Source organism: Trichechus manatus, unplaced genomic scaffold (assembly GCF_000243295.1).
Source record: "Trichechus manatus latirostris isolate Lorelei unplaced genomic scaffold, TriManLat1.0 scaffold00128, whole genome shotgun sequence".
Taxonomy (NCBI): Eukaryota; Metazoa; Chordata; class Mammalia; order Sirenia; family Trichechidae; genus Trichechus; species Trichechus manatus.
Window position 1 is genome coordinate 6,894,451 of NW_004444064.1, and position 20,307 is coordinate 6,914,757.

A 20,307-nucleotide genomic window follows, 5' to 3' on the forward strand; every position below is an offset into this window, starting at 1 on the left:
TCCGGGAACATCTAGCTCAATTGGCATAACACGGTTTATAAAGACAATGTTCTACATTCTACCTTGGTGAGTAGTGTCTGGGGTCTTAAAAGCCTGTGAGTGGCCATCTAAGATACTCCACTGGTCTCATCCCTTCAGAAGCAAGGGAGAATGAAGAGAACAGGATACAAGGAAAAGAGTAGTCCGAAGGACTAATTGTCCACAGCTACCAAGGCCTCCACCAGACTGAGTCCAGTACAGCTAGATGGTGCCTGGCTACCACCACTGACTGCTCTGACCAGGATCACAACAGAGGGTTCTGGACAGAGCTGGAGAAGGATGTAGAACATAATTCTAACTCACAAAAAAAAAGACCAGATTTACCAGCCTAAAGGAGACTGGAGAAACCCCGAGAGTATGGCCCCCAGACACCCTTTTAGCTCAGTGGTGAAGTTATCTCCGAGGTTCACCGTTCAGCCCGGGAGCGGACAGCCCCGTAAAACCAAATGGGACTAATGAGGTACAGTAGTCCAGTGACAAGGGCCAGAAGGCAGAAGGGGACAAGGAAGCTGGTGACAGGGAACCCAAGGTTGAGTAAGGATATTGTTGATGTGTCGTGAGATTGTTAACCATTGTCATAGGGCAACATGTGTAGTAACTGTTAAATGAGAAACTACTTTGTTCTGTAAGCCTTCATCTTAAGTGAGAATAGCAGCACAACTGGAAGCGCGTAGTCAATGTCACTGAACTGTGCATGTAGAAATTTTTGAAATGGTATATCTTTGGCTATGTGTATTTTCACCAAAAAAAAAAAAAAGGTTGAGAAGTTAGAGAGCTGACATGTTGTGGGGTTGTTAACCAACGTCATAAAACAATATGTGTACTACTGTTTCATGAGAAACTATTTGTTCTGTAAGCCTTCACCTGAAGTACAATAAAAAAAAAAGAAAAAAAATCAGGAAAAATAGTGCCTGGAAGCCTAAAACTCTAAGAATGAACTAAAACTTGAAAAAAACAAATGCTTGTGTGTGTGTGTGTGTGTATGTGTGTGTGTACACACCTATGTGATATAAAAATAAAGAAAAGCACACATACACAAAACTCAGGGTCTTACACTTTTTGGAGTCCGCAACAATACGTGAAAGTTCCCTCTCTGCCTTCTAAGCCCATGAGGACAGACCTGTCAATGGTCTGTTGTGGATCCTTCTGGAATTTTCTATGATACACAGACACGAGTATGCACACACCCACACATACCCAAGGACACATTCTGTAAGGGCATTTTTAGGTGTATTCCAGCCCCTGCTAGGCAAGGCTAGACCTACTTTGGGTCAATGATGTGGTAGACAAGAAGATGAGAGAAACCTAACTTCCAACACCTCTGCACTGGACTTCTCTCCTCTGGCCCATCGGGGACAAGAGCCTCTGGTTCTCTCCGGAATGAAAACAAACTTGAGATGCCAAGGACAGTGCATGAGAGCCTCTTGTGGCTTTAAATGGGGTTAGGTCTCTTGGGCCAGATGACCTGCCTGTAGCCCTAAGGGAGAGTGGCCAATGGGACAGGCATGGAAAGACTGCAGAGGGATGGGGCTGTTATGATTTTTTGAGCAGAACAATAGTGGGTTTTTAGAGTCTGGGGATTCTGCCCCAGGGTATGATTCTAGAAGGGGCTGTAGAGAAGTGGAGAAGTGATCATGGAGTCCAGCAGAACATCGAAAGGGGACGGACTCAAGTATGGGGGGATGCACCAAACCGATGGCCCAGAAGTCCCTGCCTCCTGTCCACGAGCCCACAAAACCTCTTTGGGGAGCTCCTTTTTGTTTTAAATAAACTTCGAATTTTAGAATAGTGTTAGATTTACAGAAAATTTACAAAGACAGTACAGAGTTCCTATACACTTTGGGCCCAATTTCCTCTGTTGTTATCCGTTGCTTTTCTATATTTGTTCCTATTAATGAACCAATATTGATGCCTTATTATTAACTAAAATTCAAACTTTATTTGGATTTCTTTAGTTTTCCCCTAACGCCCTTCTTCTGTTCAAAGATCCACTCAAGACACCACATTACATTTAGTCATCACGTCTCCTAAGCGTCCTCCTGGCTGTGATGGTTTCTCAAGCTTTCCTTGTTTTTGATAACCTTGACCGTTTTGAGGATTACTGACCACATGTTTTGTAAAATGTCCCTCAGCTGGCTTTGTCTGATGGTGTTCTCATACTTATACTGGAGTTACGGGTTTCTGGGAGGAGGACCACAGACACAACATGATCTTCTCATCGTATCATAATAGGGTACATGTTCTCAAGGTGACTAATCACTGTTGATGTTGACCTGTGGTTACCATGGGCAGTGTCTGTCACACCAAGCAGATGAGAGTGCCCCTACCTCCTCTGGGGTTGAATTGGGGTTTCTATAACTGTACACAAACGCCACCTTGTCAGGACAACATCCCTGCTCCTCCTTCCTCCAGAAGAATTAGTCCATGGCTCCTATGGATCTCAAAGAACTGGGTGGTTCTGGTATTACAGCATTCACCACTCTGTGCACTGACCACTTCTTCCCCACGCGGTGGGCCTCCTGGGCAAGGACGCTGCGTGCTTCCTTGCTGCAGTCCCACAGACCAGCTGAGGGCTCAGCACGGAGTGGGCACCAAGAGTGGGCAGAATGAGGGGGAAGGGACAGAACTTGCTTTGCTGCAGCCCTGAAGGTCACCAGCCTCCAGGGCTGAGCCGGGCCCCACCAGTTAACAAGGATGGCACAAAGGAACAGGCCCAACTGTCAGCTTCAGACCCAGGGTCAGAGCCTGCCTGTGGGGCCTCAGAAGGGATCCTTCACCTAATCTCAGCCTCTTCATCTGCAGAAGGGAGGCTGCCGTCTTCCCTTATTTGCTTCAGGAAACTCTTAAGAGCACAGACAAAGGTTATATGTAGAAAGAGGTTCTTATAAACACAGCGTCTTACTAATGAGGAACATCTTTGCCACGGAGTGGACAAGGTGGCCACCGCGACCAGCGTTTCGTCTCACAGCTGCGACGCACGGCCCACTCACCAAGTCGGCGGAGACAGCGGTCGTGATCAGTGCGTACGGCCCGCTGACCAGGGCCCCGCTGAGCAGCAGCATCACTGTGGAAACCAGAAGGCGGAGTCAGCCAACATAAAGGTCCTCTCTGGGAGAATCTGCATGCCCTTAGAAAGCCTCTGGGTGGGCCCCGGGCACTGTGCTCTTGGAGCCGCACACCTGGCTACCACCGGGTGGATCTGCGTGCCTGACCCGCACGGAGCAGCAGTCAAGCTGTGGCAGAAGGTGGCTGGGCAAGTCCCCGGGGATGATAATTTCCTGGGTGTGCATGAAACCTGCGTGCATCGTTACTGTCTCCTGAGAAACCTGCCTATTGATAACGTTTGTAAGCCAATCACACTTCCCCGAAGATTTAGCTATCCGCTCCAGAGGGCACTCAGCTTACTGGTCCTCCAGGGGCAGAGGCTGCCGCCATGCTGGGAGGAAGAGAACCTGGCGGGTAGGAGCACAGACCTATGCCCAGTGGTCACTGTGTTGGTGGATCCTAGGCTGCCCAGGTTCAGGGTGGCTAATGTCAGCCACTGCTTCTTCTGCAGCAGAAAAGCCTTCCTCCCATCACCGACAGCTGCTGGTGGCGGCCCCCAAAGGAAAGTCAGAGCCCCAGCGTGGCCACGCACGCCACGGGCAGGACAAACACTCTTAGTTTTGGAACGCGTGGTCCCCTTCCCAAGCTGTTCTCTGGACTCACATTCTTTGTGCGGATGTTTCTGGGACAGAGAAACTTTGAGGAAATGCCGTGCCCTCCCGGCACTGGCAGCCTGCTTTCAGACTCCTTGTAAAATGACCGCACACACGTCCCTTCCCTTCCAGTCCCCACTGCTGGCTTCTTAGGAGAGAAAACATATTTACCAAGTGTCAGAAGCATCATCCGGCAGCACTGCTGCCAGGAAGTTAAAAATAGTCCCACATTGTTATGCCCAGAATGGAGGCAGGCCAGCCAGCCAGCTGAGAGGAGACAGACAGATGGGGAGACCACAGCCAGGCTCCCCTGGACTTTCCACATTCCAAGAGCCGGCCTGGGCCCAATGCTTACTGTCCAGGTCTGCCAGAGACCTAGCTAGCTCCCCCAGAAGCCACAGCCATGGCTACGGCGCGGCCAGCTGTGGAGGTCCGGCAAGGGGTGGGAGGATCCTCGGGGGGCCGAACGGCCTTCCATTTCCATCTGGCTTCTCTCTAAAAGCTCCCTTCCCAGAGGCACCCAGCAGGCATCCCCACTCCAGTCCAGGTCCTTGAGCCCCCCACGTGCAGCCTGAGGCTTGTGGACAGTCAGGCCTGAGGCCCGGGAGCAGGCGTCCCCATGGGCCTCTCCCAGCGGCCCCACCTGAAGAAGGACCGGGGACTATTTCCGACACACCCTGTGCGGAATGTTTCTCTGTTGTTTTTGTATTCCCCCTCACCGAACTCCGTGAAAGCAAAGAGAGGCAGCAAGTACTCACCTACGGTGGCTTCTAGGCCCATTTTACTGATGGCGGAGAAAACGTAGAGCTGTAAACAGTGGAAAAACAAGGGTTTACTAGAAGTAGCCCCAAGATGGTCCACAGCTATCTGTCTGCATTTTGGTGTGAGGTCCTGTTTGTCCTGCTTGCCACATCCCCCCCTTAGCCAGGGTTGGTACAAGGTAGATACCACTGTCATCCCCGTTTTTCAGATGAGGAAACTGAGGCACAGCGAGGTGAAGTTACCCGCTCAAACTCATGAGCTACTATATGCATCGAAAGTCGCATAAACCGAGCACTATGATCACAGGGACCAACGCTGCCCAGGGAGGGGGGCAGGCTTCGAGGATCCTAAAAGATAAGCAGGGGCTTGTGGGAGGGGGAGAGGCCCCCAGGAGCAGAGCAGAGCGGCTGGGGGAAGCCAGGTGAATCAGAGGCTACAAGAGCTGCTTATGCGACATGCTGGCGGGAGGACGCTGGGCTCTGCAGGCCCCATGGGGCACGCTGAAGAGTTTGGACAGGTGCCAGGCAGTGACGAGCACCAGAAACCCGGGCCGTGAGTGAGCCAAACCTGTGAGGAAAGTGAACACGGGCCAGGCGGGAAGAATGTTTGCCCATGGGAGATTAGTGGGCAGCTGCTTCCAGACACGCTAGGGGCCGGACAAAGGCAGCAGTGGGGGTCCAGGGAGGGTGCAGACATGAGAGATTTGGGGGGCCCCTAAAACAGACTGGAGCCCTGGTGGCGCATTGGTTAAGAGCTATGGCTGCTAACCAAAAGGTTGGCAGTTCGAATCCACCAGCCGCTCCTTGGAAACCCTATGGGGCATTTCTACTCTGTCCTATAGTGTTGCTATGAGTCGTAATCAACTCAGTGTCAATGGGTAAGACGGATTAGGAGACTTGGAAATGAGGGAAAAGAAGGTGGAAAAAACTCTGGGGGCTGTGAGGTCCCTGAGAGCTGCAGAATGTAGGAGAAGGACCAAATGTAATGGGGGGCTGGCAGCAGCCCAGCATTTGGTTACTGCTGAGAGGTAAAGGCCGTGTCTGCCCATGGACTAGACATGCTGGGTCCTGAGGAACAGGCCAGGGTCCAAACCAAAACAAAACGTAAACAGGGATTCCAGCAAAAGTAAGGTCGGGCAGAAGCCACCAAGGGAGTCAGGAATGCAGGAGCCTGGAGACCGGCAAGGTGCAGGGACTGGACAACAATGCGTTTGGGACAGAGGACCTTTCTGAATACCAGAAGGAGGGCTGGGTGGGCAGTTCACAGGACTGCCCCTGAAGGAGACTCCCCGGCCAGAGCAAGAGCTCAGTCCAGGGGCTCCACCATCCAAGGCTTTACACAGAGCGAGACGGCTGGCTCCCGGAGCCCCCACCAAAACCAGGTCTTCTTTATAGTCTTGAGGCCCAGTGAACGACCAGGAGGCGGGGCCTCGGGTGCTCTCCCAGCCCCGGAACTCCAGTGTGGACCAGCCCAGCACCGTACCCCTCCCAGGGCAGGCTCAGTGCTGGCTGGGGCGGTGAGGGTGTGGACGTGGCCCGGGCAGCTCAGGGTCTGAGCGGGCTTACCGTCGGGGCAGCGAGCAGCAGCATCAGCCCACAGGTGGAGGCCCTCTTTTCCAGGCGGTCAGAGATCAGACCTGCCAGGATCCCACCTGCAAAGGAGAGAACAGGTCCCGACCACGGAACACACATGACTGGGCGTGGAGGAAAGAGCTCCGTCTTCCAGCCCCTTCCCCTTCATCACCGCAAGAAGCCCTCCCTCAGTCCTGACCCCCTCCCAGGCCTCGCTTGGTTGCTGGGGTTGGGGTTTAGGCCCGCTTCTCCCCCACCCCTGTCCCACACCTCCCTGACACCTCCCTGTGGGGCAGGCTCCTGTCTCTGAGGGAGCGCTAGTTCAAGTTCAGAGGCAGGACCCAGGAGGAAGGAGAGGAGGCCTTCCCCCGAATGACAGCCACAGCACTGCTGAGCCAAGTCCACTCGGTGACATGAGAGCTCACTCGGGGACACACTCCCTTTCAGAGGTAAGTCACCCTCCCAGAGATCCTGGGCCACCGGCGCTGACAGTGTGATTGTGAAGTTACTTGTCGATGTAGAACAAATATAATGGACTCACCGAAGATCCCGCCCACATCAAACAAGGTGGACAGCACCCCTGCTTTCTGAGCATCAAGATGATCTAGAAAATAACGGGTCTAGTTAGCGAGGGTGCTCTCTTCCACTGTGTCACTGGGAGGAAGTCAGGGCAGGACAGATCCACACAGAAGTCTGGTTTCACGTGCATGATCTAAACCAGGTGATAATTATTAGTTAACTCATATATATATATAAAAAAAAAAAGCAGTCCGCTATGGGTAGAAACACAAAGGATGAAAACTAGACATTCTAACTAAAAAACGAGGATTTATTCTGCTGAGTCAAATTACCATCCCATCTTTGGGTTCTGTGGGCCCTCTGTGGTAGCCAGGAAGTCAGATGCAACACGGGAGAGAAGTGAGGCCTGTGAGAAAGTACCTAAGGACACAGCCCTCAAATGTCTCTTGTGCTACAAGAGTTGCCTGCAATACAAACCATCTGACCACCTGGGGCTGGAACCTTCTCATATTACAGATGAGGAAACCAAGGCCAAAGACCTGTCCCGGCACTGAGGTCTCACGATTCTCTCCACCTGACTTTGTACAAGCCCTGAACTTTGAAGGAGGTTACAGCTGACCAGTGCAGAAGGAATGAGACCTAGGGAGCATTTGGAATGGTTGATGGAGCCCTCTCTCTCCTAACGCACTGAAGGGCACGTACAGGAACTTGCTTTCTTCAAATAATCGCTCAGACTGGACGTGCCAACAATTCAAGACCCTCGTCCTGACAGTGTCAGCTCTTGTGCCATTACAGGGGAACACAGGAAGGAAGAAGGCACCTGCCTGATTACATGGTGACCGCCATGTCTGGACTGAGTGCAGCTCATGTGTGGTTTGCCTGCTGTAACGAGGTGTGGGGGGGAGGTGTCACGAAAGCCACAGGAAGCTTAAGCCTACAAGCCCTTCAGTCCGTCTGCCAGTTTTTACCAACTCAGCACCATCACCAACATGACCTCCTCACTGCATACGACTCCTCCCTCCTAGAGACCCCATCCCTGTTCATGAATGCCTTGGGGGATAGTCCCCTCACTGCCCCCTCAACTTCTATCCCTCAGGTTCATGTCAATTTCAGTTTGCCCTCATTCTACTATTTGGAATGCGTGTCTGTATGCTTCAAACCCTGCCACCGTCTCAACTTTCTCTCCTCTTTGTCCCATTAACCAGAGCCTGGATCTCCCCCATGACCCTCGTCTCTCCTGGTCTCTCTGACCGTCCCCAGCCCTTCCAGCCCACTGTTCCAACACCTACAAGCAGCGGTCTCTCCTCAGAGGGAATGGTGACTCCCTCCTCTTTCCCTCTTTGTTGTGGTCACACAGCACACGGAGTGCACATAGTATTTTCCTGGTATTTCTGTCATCATCTTTCTTCAGCCACTGCTGGACTTCAGAAATGTAAGACAAACTGCTAGCCGTCCCCAAAATTAGAACTTGTCTCCAAGAAGCAATTTCCAGGTCAAATCATTAAAGATTTATTAGCTCGGAGCTGTGGAGGCCCCACTCACTGGCCGCTGTGGCCCAAAGTCTGATACAGCTCAAATTTCAATGCAGGCTGACCCAGAATATGAAGCGCCTGATGGAACTGGATAGAGCATGTCAACCCTTTCAACCCCATGAGTGTTACTATTACAGCAATAAAACTCTCATATCCAAATTTTTTCTGGTCTATAAATTTCTACTAATCATGCTGTTCGTTTCAAAGTATGCCCCTCAAGTTACTATACATTGATTTTTTCTTTCCATGACTATAGGAGTTCAGGTCATAGACACTGCACAGAGCTTAACACTCATGCTTCTAACAGCAGATACTCACCCACATTCGTGATGTACAGTGGAAGCCAAAACAGGAAAGTGTAGCTGACCAACTTGGCAAAGAGCAGGCACAGAGAGAACTCTATCACACCCTGGAAGAGACAGAAGCCAGTGTGTACTTAGCAAATGTGCACTCAGCAGTTTATTAAAATATGCAACTTTCTCATACAGTATCTTTGTCTCCGTTCTGGTCTTTGCACCTCCAGCTCCGTGTAAGGAGAGAGGACACTGTAGGGCTGGACAACGCAGTCTAAGAATGTGAAATAATTGGCGATGGCTGACACTGACTCACCCACAGTTATGGTGCTACCCCTCACACCACACAGCTCTGAAAACATAGCTATTGAGGGGTTTCTCGTGGAGGGGGTTGTGGTGGAGAGCCATCTAGTTATCGAGTGGTTCACGGCGATTTCATTTTCCCTTGAAAATGAAATAACTGCAAATTAAACAGTGACCCTGAAACACAATAGAACAAATCACTGTGACCATTCAGTGAGGTCCACAGGCTGGCGCACCCTGTCTGAATAATACAGGCCACAGGATGCTGGGAAAACAACGGAAAGAGAAATTGATGCAGATGCTAATGAGGAAGTCAAGGTCTAAAGTTCGATGGGTACTCTGCAACCTTTGCTTGTGTTTCATAAATGGTATTTCCATTTTGTGTCTACCTTTAATAAGAAGCAGCACTTGTAAGATAATAATTCCAGACGTCACTTTGGAAATCTGAGTGGGAAATCCAGTTACACTAGGGTGCTGAACACTCCCCTTTCCCGTTCACCATGCTGGCTGTGCGTACAATCACCCACCAGAACCAGGCTAACAGCACATATACGCTCAGGGCCCCAAAGTTATTTTAAAATTAAACTTCATGTTTTCCAAATTGATATACCAGTGTGGCTGTGTAAGTTGTGTGTGAGTATGTGTGCATGTGTGTAGAGCGTGTATGCATGTGAATATGAGCCTGAGTGTGTGTGTATGAATGTGAGTGTGCATGTGAGTGTATGTTTGTTCGAGTGTGAGAGTGTGAGCGTGTATACATGTGCGTGCGTGTGTGTGTGTATAATTTATTGCATGCTGGCACATGTCTGGCATGGTGCTTAGTGCTGTAATGAAATTATTTTATTTAATCCTCAGAACAACATGAAAAGTGTCCAGCTGGACACTGAACCTGTATCACAGATGAGGAAATGGAGGCTCAGTGTGGTTAACAAACCTGTTGGGACATACAACTGGTTGGTGGCCAGGTGAGCATCACCCCAGGCCAGGCCTCCGGAGCCTGTACTCTGGACAATTCTACTGAGAAGCGTTTACTTGTATCTATTATTAGTGTATATTGTATACTCATCTGTACTGTAAGTATATACCATGGACTGCCAGAAGAATGAACAAATCTGTCTTGGAAGAAGTACAGCCAGAATGCTCCTTAGAAGTGAATATGGCGAGACTTCATCTCATGTACTTTGGACGTGTTATCAAGGAGGGACGAGTCCCTGGAGAAGGACATCGTGCTTGGTAAAGTAGGTCAGCGAAAGAGAGGAAGACCCTCAACGAGACGGATTGACACAGTGGCTGCAACGATCATGAGGATGGAGCAGAAATAGGCAGTGTTTCATTCTGTTGTACAGAGGGTCACTATGGGTTGGGACCGACTCCACAGTACCTAACAACAACAACACTATCAGTGTGTACCCTACTTTCAGCAAAATATTTGAGGCAGAAGAAATGCTTTTTATTTTCCAGGTCTTGAATTTCCTCAAGGACCCTGAGAGGGGATGGTATGTTAAGGTTCTGTTACTCTGGGTTGTACTATCTACATCTCCAGCCCCATAGTTGCTGAGGGGCCCCTGGGCCCATGTTCCCTTGGCCTTTTTCCCTGAGGGGGAGCGTTAATGAAGTGGTTTTGTCTGCGGGTGAGGGCCACATCTGCTCCCCTTGGTGTCTGAACATCAGCACCCAGGGCTGGAACCCAGGCTTCTCTGAGCGTGGTCTACAGGCCAGCAACAACAAGGCCTGGACGCCCCACCCACCCCATCAGCAGTCACCCCTCCACCTGCTTCTGTTCTTGGCCCTCCACCCTCTGGCGCCCTGTGTGGGTCATCGTGGTAGAAGACAACAGCTTAAAGGCCCTCTGCTGAGGGAGCCCGTGATGTAATGGAAGGAAAACCTAACACAGTAAGAAACTGCACTGTTGCACCGCTCCCTTCCACCTATTTTGAAACCAAGCTCTTGGGTTCTCTCTGTGGGCACTGCAACTGGCTCTCTCCGGTGGCCTCTGCACACGCCCCTTCACACCTCTGTTCCCCACCAGCACACACGGTCAATCCACACAGTGCATGTTACCAAAAGGCCTTTAAGAGACTGGAGCCCAGCTTACCTACGGCCAAAGAACTCAGTGCTGGTTCTGGCTCCAGGGCCTCACCCTCAAGGCCTTCAGAGGTGGGGCAGGTCAGGGAGGAGGGAGCTGCACTGGGGAGGGCTGAGGCCCCCCTAAGGGAGTGGGCTTACGGCCCTCAGCTCCGACCACTGCCACAGGGTTATAGGCCCAGTGACAGGAAGCCAGATTTGCCTGTAAAAGTTCTGAATTTCTAAATGGTGGCAACTAAATTTTAAAAATTTCTAGACATATTATGAGCCAAACAAAACATCGTTGCAGCCACTTTCACTCCAGAGAGGCGAGGTTTGCCACCCCTGGTTTTTGCCAGCTAAGTATCACGGGTTTCTTTTATACGACAGATAGTCAACAGAGGCCTCTTTTTTTTTTTTCATGGAAAACACAACAAAGGACACTTTAAAAACTGTTCCCAGGCGTGCTTAAAAAAAAAAAACAAAAACCCATTGCCGTCGAGTCGATTCTGACTCATAGCAACCCTACAGGACAGAGTACAACTGCCCCAAAAGGTTTCTAAGGAGTGCCTGGTGCATTCGAACTGCCGACCTTTTGGTCCGCAGCCAAACTCTTAACCACGGGCTGCCAGGGTTTCCCAGGCACGCTTACTCACTGGAATTCTCAGGGCCCCCGTGAAGCTGATGGCGGCCATGGCGTTTCCGCCTTCGGCAGGGAGGATGATGACGTGGTTAGGATGGACACCACTGCTCCCATCCGACAGCAGCAAGCACTGTGCCTCTGGGTCCTGCGGGGGGCCAGGAAAAGAACGAGGACAAGCTGGTCAAGATGGACGAGACGTGAAGCGAAGCCAGAGCTCATCAGAACTAACTCTGCTCAACAATCTGCTCTCCCCTGAAAGTCTTAGACAACATTGTCACGATCATCATTAGTGCTCACGTGTTTTCAGGAAATACTAACTAAAAATATGCAAAATCCTTTAACTGCTGGAACCTATTTGGTAGAAATAATTTTGAAAAGTGAAAAAATACACGATTTTTGAATGAGAAAATAATTTGCGCTGTCCACTTTCACCTAAAGCATCACCACTTGTGAAAAATTGTAAACTAAAGTACAGCCATAAAAATGACATAATTACAGTTGTAAAAACAATGTGACATTTTAATGATGTGGGAAAATGCTTATGTACATAAGTAATAAAACATCACTCAAAATGGTACTTTCATTCTGATCTCCAGGAATATTTAAACATCTGCCCATATAACTAGGTAACTATAGTATCTATTTCTCAAAATAAAGAAGCTAAATTCTAAACCCTCAATGGCTACCACCGAATGGCAGAATTACATTTAATTTTTACGGACGCGTCAATAAGAAATTCTTCACATGCTCCTGTATTTTTTTAAGGAGTTTACAAAGGACAGACATTAACAGAAACAACATTATGTTAAAATTAATAAACCAGTTCTGATATCTTGTGAATTCTAACGCTCTGGCCATTCCTAAGGGACTAAGTTTACATCTGTTAAAACAGAAAAGAGTGGTCCCCAACTCTGGCTGGGGTTTCAAGTCAGAACAAGGATGATGTAAACATGTTCTGAATGAGCTCTGAAGTTCAAGGACTTACAGAGAAATGTTTCTATGTATTTCAGACTTCCCACAAAATCAAACAGATTTTATTGGATTTATCTTACTACCGAAGTCCTAGGTGGCATAAACAGTTAACACACCTGGCTGCTAACTGACAGGTTGGAGGTTTGAATCCACCCAGATGTGCCTTGAAAGAAAGGCCTGGCAATCTACCTCTGAAAATTCAGCCATTGAAAACCCTGCAGAGCACAGTTCTCCTCTAACACACACGGGTCACCATAAGTCAGAGTCAACTCCCTGGCAACTTTCTTTTTCTTTAAATCTTACTACAACCTATACAAGGTGGAGTCAAAAAAAGAAAGGAAGGAAGGACAACGCATTGCCATATCCCCCTCTTGGTATTTAGACTAGAACACTCTTCCAGTAAAAAAAAGAAATCTGGAACACTGGGTGGCAGGCTACATACAGGTGACAGCAACTGCAGCCCCATATGCATGTGCTGAGCACCAGCGTGTGGCCCAGGAGTGACCTCTCCCGAGACGCCACCTTCCAGACCAGGGCTTCTGCACACTGACATTTAAACATACAGGCTGCTGTTTCAGAGTGAAAATGATAAACCCCCAATGCAAAAGCATAATACGTCCGGATGACAATTCCATAAAGCTGTATGAAAATAAAGAACTGTGATTTGAGTTTGGACACACACTTTCCCCTCATGAGCTATGCTGTCTAGGTTAGGAGACTGGATCAATAGCTCTCAACCATGACAAAGCATGAGCATCTCCTGAGGGCTCTGAGAAACCCCTACACCAAGGCTGCACCCCAGACCAATTACCCCGCATCTGGGGCAGGCCCCAGGCACCAGTATTTTTAGAAGCTCCCCAGGCGACTTCAAGGTGCAGCCAAGGTGGAGAAATGATGGGCTAATAGATTTTTTTTTTTTTAAAACATTAAGTAGGTTAACCAGTGGATGAAATGCACCAGATACAGAGGAAAAATAAAAAGATTTTGCTTAGCCGGGAGCAGGGCGCTCTCTGACTTGGAAAGTAGTAATTGCAACCAGCTATAGGTGGCATCCGACCCAGGACACCATACTATCCAGCCCTTCCTTGCGTGGCAGTTTGGATAAAGACCGTCTGCTCTTTATCCCAATGGCAGGGGGCGCTCTGGGTGTGGCTGTCTGTGTGGAGAAGAGGTCCACGCCCACCCACAGATCTGTCACCACAGTCGGGAGACATGCAGCCACCAAATTAGAGACTCTGCAGTATCTGGAGGAGAAGGGAAAACATGAGGTCACAGCGTGTTTGCCAGAACAAACAAGGGGTGCACTGCTGCCTCCTTACCCAGCAAACAACAAAGCACTGGGCTGACCAAGACACGAGAGCTGAGGTGCAGGCAGCACCTCTCTCTGCCCCTAAACCAGGGCTCTTCAATCTGGGTTCCCAGAGCCCCCTGCGGGGTCTGTGGCGCCCTGTGTGGGGTGGGGCGGGGGCTTCTCCAGTCATAGCAGCCTGCACTTTCACAGGGCTCCAATGCTATTAAAAGAACAAAGAAGAGGCAGGAGGCTGTAATAAGGACTGCTGTAATCTAACAATGAGAGGCGCTGGTGGGCCAGGGGTAGACTTCTCACCGTCTATGCAGGAGACCTGGGTTCGCTTCCCGGCCAATGCACCTCAGGCACAGCCACCACCCGTCTGTCAGTGGAGGCCTGTGTGTTGCTAGGTTGCTGAACAGGTTTCAGGGGAGCTTCCAGACCAAGTTGGACTAGGAAGAAAGGCCTGGCGATCTGCTTCTGAAAATCAGCCAATGAACACCCTCTGGATCACGATGGTCTGATTTGCAACCAATCACGGGGACGGCGCAGGACCAAGCAAGTCTCATTCTGTTGTGCACGGGGTCACCACGAGTCAGGGGCCAACACACGGCAGCTTACAACAACCATCTAGACATGCTAAGCCCCTCCCTGCACCCTAAGGATCTCTGCAGCTACACGGCTGGACAGGCCATCCCAGAGGGGACTGATGGGCTCCCACCCGGTATGTGAGCTGGGATCACCGTCAGCATCAAAATGCACACTCAGAGCTCGCTCAGCGTTTGTACAGCCAGTTTCTCAGCCACAGTCTATCGGAAACATCCTCGGAGAAGCCAAGGGGGGACCAGGAAGACAAACGATGACAAGGACTACAGATGATGCCCATCCCCTTCGACAGTCATCCAAAGGACAAAACAAAGCTGAGAACATCGACAGGGCTGGCCAGGTGGACACAGGATACTGCCTGCTCCCACCCCCCGTTCTTTCTTTGCTTCTCCCCTAAGTCTTTCCGAACCAGCCCTGGCAACTACAGGATGTAAGCAGCATTGTGGGAGGCGGTGGGGTCACGGGGCTGTGACGCCCCGCTCCCAGCCCCAGTGGATCAGAGCAGGGTCACACTGGGAGGGGGGACAGCCAGCGATTCCCACCACGCGTGCTGGGCACCCTGCTGCTGATCCGTGGGCCGGCTCCAGTGCGGGGCTTTTCCTACGGTGTAGCGAGGACACAGACGAGCTTACTGCTGGAGGCGTCTGCAGAGGAGCTGCTGACAGGGACACCCACGATGGGGCCAGGCCTGCCCAGGCAATGTCAGTCTCTATCAGCCTGGGGTGTGGCTGGTCCAGAAGCGCGACCTCTCAGGACCTCTACATACGTAGCTCCCCCTTTGTAACATGTTAGAAAGCAGACTTTCGCAGAAGGGACAGAAAAGGAAAGAAGGAACCTATATTCAGAAGACAGAACTAGTTTTACTGGTCAGCTGCTCCAGGAACAGGAGTCTATGGTCTTGGTTCAAAAGGACAAGGCAAGCCCTCAATCACAATCAGAGACCAAGTCCAGCCATTAGATACTAAGACCTGATTTTTTTAAATGTAAACTCAGAAGCGGGTAGAGATTTTAAAGTGTTGTAGGTGAGTTAATCATCACCTGTACTCTGCCTAAAATCAGAAGACCAAGACGTGCAAGACATTATTTTTCCCTCTCCAGTATTTCAACCACCACAAATCAATTTCCCTGGGCAACAAACAAGGAAAAAAAGTAAGAAACTTGAGCGCACTTATCCTGTAAGCTATTTGATTTCAAAAGAAAAGAAAATAGCTTATAATTTCAATGATTAAAACTAAACCTAAAAACGCCTCCGGCTGCCCCACAGTGTGTGAGAAGCGGGGAGGGGCAGGCAGGATATGGCGCAGGCCTGGCCAAGACGGCTGTGCTCCTATGGAGACCTTCCACTTCCCAGGGCAGCCAGGCAGGTAACTTAGCATCTCTGTGCCTCAGTTTCCTCAGCTGTAAAATGGGGGGAGTGGAAGAGGGACGGGGTGGAAGACAACTTCTTACCTTATCTCCTTGTCTGTTACCTTTTCTCAGTCACATGACATTACCTTCTTGTATGCACCTCAGACACCTGGCCCAACCTGTGCTCCCCTTCTGCCCCAAACCCTCTTGGCCCAGGTACCTACAGGCTCCTCCTCACTCCCTCCAAATCTCTACTCAATGCCCCCTCCTGAGGGAAGCCCACCCGGAATCACCACCACCACCCACTCACCTCACCCCTGCCTGAAACCGTCTTGCCCACCCCTCTCTTGGTAGATCTGTCTTCCTGGTGCCATGTGACATATCGTCTCTGCTTTCTGTCTGTCTGTCTGTCCCCCCAATGCCGCCAGAAAGTAAGCTCCACGAGAGCAGGGGTGGGGTGATGCTCACGGCTGGTCCCTCACCTGGAGCAGGGCTGGCATACTGAATGCCTGCAAACAGTAGCTGAATGAATGAATCGTTTAAAAATCAAATCTGATTTAAAAACTTAAATAAGCTGAGTCTACTATCCAAAAAAATCTAACAAGAGCAAACTCAAGTTTTAGTGAAGAAACACAATGAGGCCAATTTTCTAACCAGCCCGGATGTCTGTGGGGATGTCACTGAGGCAGAGGGACAGCCTCCGCGCTGGGAGTTTTCCTGGCGCTCGGATAGTCACTACAAGAACATCAAGTATAACTTACCAGAGGCTTGTTCTTTTCATTCAGGATTTGCTTCTGGGTTCTAAATCTGTTCGTACCAGTCTCATAGGCTTTGGAATGCTGGGAGAAAACAGTTTAATTAGATCAATTACCAAATCAACAGCCAGAAATTAAGCATAACTTGACTGCAATAACAATACTATCCTCACAGACGGCTACCGAGGGAAAAATAAATGATTAAAATAACAACAATGGGCTAATCACTTTAATCTCAAGGCTCCAGACCCTCGGATAACAGAATGGGAAAATAAAATTCTTCCTTGAGGAATACTCCAAGGCCAGGGTCTACAGAAATGTAAAATGACGATTAAGGCAATTTAACATTCCTTACAGTTCTTGGCGAGCCCTGGTGGCACAGTGGTTAAGAGCTCAGGCTGCTAACCAAAAGGTCAGCCGTTCAAATCTACCAGCTGCTCCTTGGAAACGCTAGGGGGCAGTTCGACTCTGTCCTATAGGGTCGCTATGAGTCGGAACCGACTTGATGGCAACAGGTTTTTTGTTTTTATAGTTCTTGGGTGGTGCAACAATTAATGCACTCGACCAACTGAAAGGCTGGTGGTTCGAATCCACCTAGAGGCACCTTGGAAGAAAGACCTGGTGATCTACTTCCAAAACATCAGCCACTGAAAACCCTGTGGAGCACAGTTCTAGTCTGACACACATGGGATCACCATGAGTCGGGGTCAACTCCACAGCAAATAACAACAGTGACATTCTTCACTGGCTTTGACTTTTAAAAAAAAATTTTTTTTTTTTTTGAAATGAAAAGACCTTTAGAAATAACAGAGGCCAAGGTTCTTCTCTAACAAGTGAACAGAGGCCTTTCCTGTGACACAGCTGATTCAGAAGGAAGAGCACACACTCGCTGCTGAATGAGAGCACAGCTCTCCTGGACAAAGTCCCTGCTCTGCAGAGGTGGATGAAATGTACCCAGAAAGTCCAAGGACAGGAAGGATGAAGGAGAGTCATCTCCCTGGGCCACCGCGCCCATAGCACCCCGGGGGGCAGCTCTGCAGCAACAGGAGCTCTGAGAGCTGCTTAGGTGTGGGGGACAGAAGAAAACAAACTATGCCTTCAGCCCCCAAGGCACAGAGACAAACAGCAGGACTCCCACCTTGCACCTAGGGGTGCTCTCCTGTTCTCCTAAAATCTGGGTGAGAGGGAGACACCCCCCAACACACACATCCACACAAAGTCCCCTGTACAAGTGGGGCCTGCTTCCCATCCGAGGCCTGGCCACAGCCCGGGACAGAAATGTTCCAGGGCCAAAGGCTATTCTGGGTGAGTGGCAAAGATCTCCCCAATTCTAGAGGCTGGCTGGGCCCTGCACCTCTAAGGCAGTTCATTGCAGGCACTAAAAACGTCACTGATCTGTGTCAGCCTGAAAGTTCAAGTTCATGCTTGTGGCAGGAAAATGCTTTCTGAACACTTTTAAACATCAACTCTATCTTTAAAAACCTTCATGTGGTATTTAACTTCCCCAAAGGCAGTGGTTTTCAAAATCGATTTTACTTCCTTATTATTTTTATTTTGTTTTGTTTAACAAGTACCAGAACCCTTCTTTTCAAATGAACTGTATTCAAAAGTCCAACGAATACAAAGATGGGCAAGAGGAGACCACTGTCTCCCCTCTTGTGCGCTCTGCCAGGCTCTGTTCTGGGGACTGGGGGTTCTGCAGTGACTGAGACAAGGTCCTGCTCTTGGGGCTCTTCCACTCTGACTGGGGAGACGTGATACACAGGGAATAGTCAAAGAAACAATATAACTTCAGAGAAGTGCTCCAGAAGGGGCCAGGGCCTGAACCGGGGTGGGGACTCTTTTAGCCCTTAAGAGGTGACATTTCAGCTGGTACCCACCATACCCGGTCTGGAGGAAAGCACTCCAGCAGCAGAAACAGCAGACGCAAAGGGCCTGAGGCAGAAACAGAGAGCAAGAGGCATGACTAGGGTGAGGTGAGCGCCGTGGACAGTGGAGAGATTACACTCACGAGGTGGGAGGGAGCCCATCACACAGGCCCTTGTGGGCCGTGCACGACGGCGGCTTTGTGCGGAGCAAACGGGGAGCCGCCAGAGGGTGGTCAGCGAAGCAGCGATGTGATCTGACTTATTTCAGAAAATCCTTCCAGGTGACATGGGAAGAACAGATTTCAAGGGAGCAGAAGCGGGTTTTTTAAGAGGCTAATGAGTACTGAGAGGAGATATGATGCCAACGTGGGCCAGGGTGGTGGAGGTGATGAGAAGCGTTTCCAATGCACGTGCACACGTGTACCACACATGCGCACACACACCCACACACATGCACACACATGCACACGTGTACCACACATACCACACACGTGCACACGTGTACCACACATGCGCACACGCACCCACACCCATGCACACATGCGATGCACCCACACACAGGCACATGCATACCACACACACACACATCCCACACATGCACAGACATCCCACACACACGCACACACATACCACACATATGCACCCACACGTATACACACACGCACACACAGCTCCACCCATGCATGCACATACCACACACATGCACATACGCACCCATGCACATGGGCACGTGCGTACCACACACACACACACACATGCATATCACACACATACACATATGCACCCACATGTATACACACACGCACACACAGCTCCACACATGCACGCACATACCACACATGCACATACACACCCACACACATACACGCGTACCACACACATGCACACCACACACACGCACACACCTGTATGTACACACACACGCACCCACACACTTGCACACACACATAAACCACACACATGCATACATGCACCCACACACACACACACACACACACACACACACACACTGAAAGCAGAACTGATAGAACCTACCAATCAGCTGGGCACAGGGCTGATGGAAGGAGAAGCTGGGATGGCTCCTCCATGACCAAGATAGGAAATGCCAGGGGACTCACAAGTTCACGGGGTGAAACCAGGAGGTCTACTCTGGTGACGCTAAGTCTGAGGTGATAACCAGATGGCTGGGAGTGGGAGTGTCAAGTGGGCAGCTGGCTCTATGACTGTGGAGCTCAGGGCAGAGGGTCACGTGAGGGACATAAATGTGGGGAATCAATGCGCATCGGCCTGGGGGAGGTCACCAATGGTGAAGTATGGACCCATGAGAGAAGGGGCTGAAGATCAGGCCTGGGTGTCCCCGTGTGTGGGGTCTGGCAAAGCACTCTGGGCAGGAATGGGCGGTGTGTTACAAGAAAACCAGGGCAGCGGGCGTCCCAGACGCCAAAGGAAGAGAGCAGGTCATGGAGGGAGAGGACACCTGTGTCCAACACTGCAGACAGGCCGAGCGGGATGAGGCTGGACCCGGATGATGCTGCTGCTGACCAAGGCCACGCCAATGGATGTGGGGGGCAGCAGCCTATCCGGAGCAGATGGAGAGAGAAAGGAGGTTGTACAGCGAAGATGGTGGGGAGAGACAGCACCTCTGGGATCTGCTCCAAGTGGGAGCAAAGGACAGGGGAGGGAGGTGCCTGGAGTAGGACATGATGGCAGGACAGGCTTTCTTCTGAGATGGGCGGTACCACCAGGGGCTCAGGGCAGAGCGGAGGCTGGCCCTGGGCATGGCAGGAGCAGTTCCCCACTGGCGCCCCAGGAAGGCTGCAGGCACGCGCGGATGCTGGGATGCAGGGGGAGTTAGCATGTGCATGCTCTCTCTGATTGCTTCTGTTTTTCTCAGCAATCAGAACACATGGTCACTGTCAGCTGAGTGCCAGGCAGAGGCTGCAGGAGACAGGTACAGCATGAAGTTAAGCTGACCAGGGCAATGGGGTCAGTGGGCCAGACGGTCTTGCTGGCCCACCTGAGATTTGGGGTCACTGGTTTAAAGTAA

At 50.5% G+C, this 20,307-nt stretch overlaps 1 protein-coding gene across 1 annotated transcript in view; it reads right to left on the reverse strand.

Moving 5' to 3' along the window:
* Positions 1 to 20,307, reverse strand: part of SLC37A1 (solute carrier family 37 member 1) — a 66,747-nt gene that overhangs the window by 18,525 nt on the left and 27,915 nt on the right. Inside the window, exons 9-15 of the mRNA XM_023739091.1 lie at positions 16,399 to 16,476; positions 11,438 to 11,569; positions 8,440 to 8,530; positions 6,612 to 6,674; positions 6,065 to 6,150; positions 4,496 to 4,544; positions 3,030 to 3,103 (exon numbers count right to left, since the gene is read on the reverse strand). Coding sequence (XP_023594859.1) covers positions 3,030 to 3,103; positions 4,496 to 4,544; positions 6,065 to 6,150; positions 6,612 to 6,674; positions 8,440 to 8,530; positions 11,438 to 11,569; positions 16,399 to 16,476 — 573 coding nt within the window. The remainder of the gene's footprint in view (positions 1 to 3,029; positions 3,104 to 4,495; positions 4,545 to 6,064; positions 6,151 to 6,611; positions 6,675 to 8,439; positions 8,531 to 11,437; positions 11,570 to 16,398; positions 16,477 to 20,307) is intronic.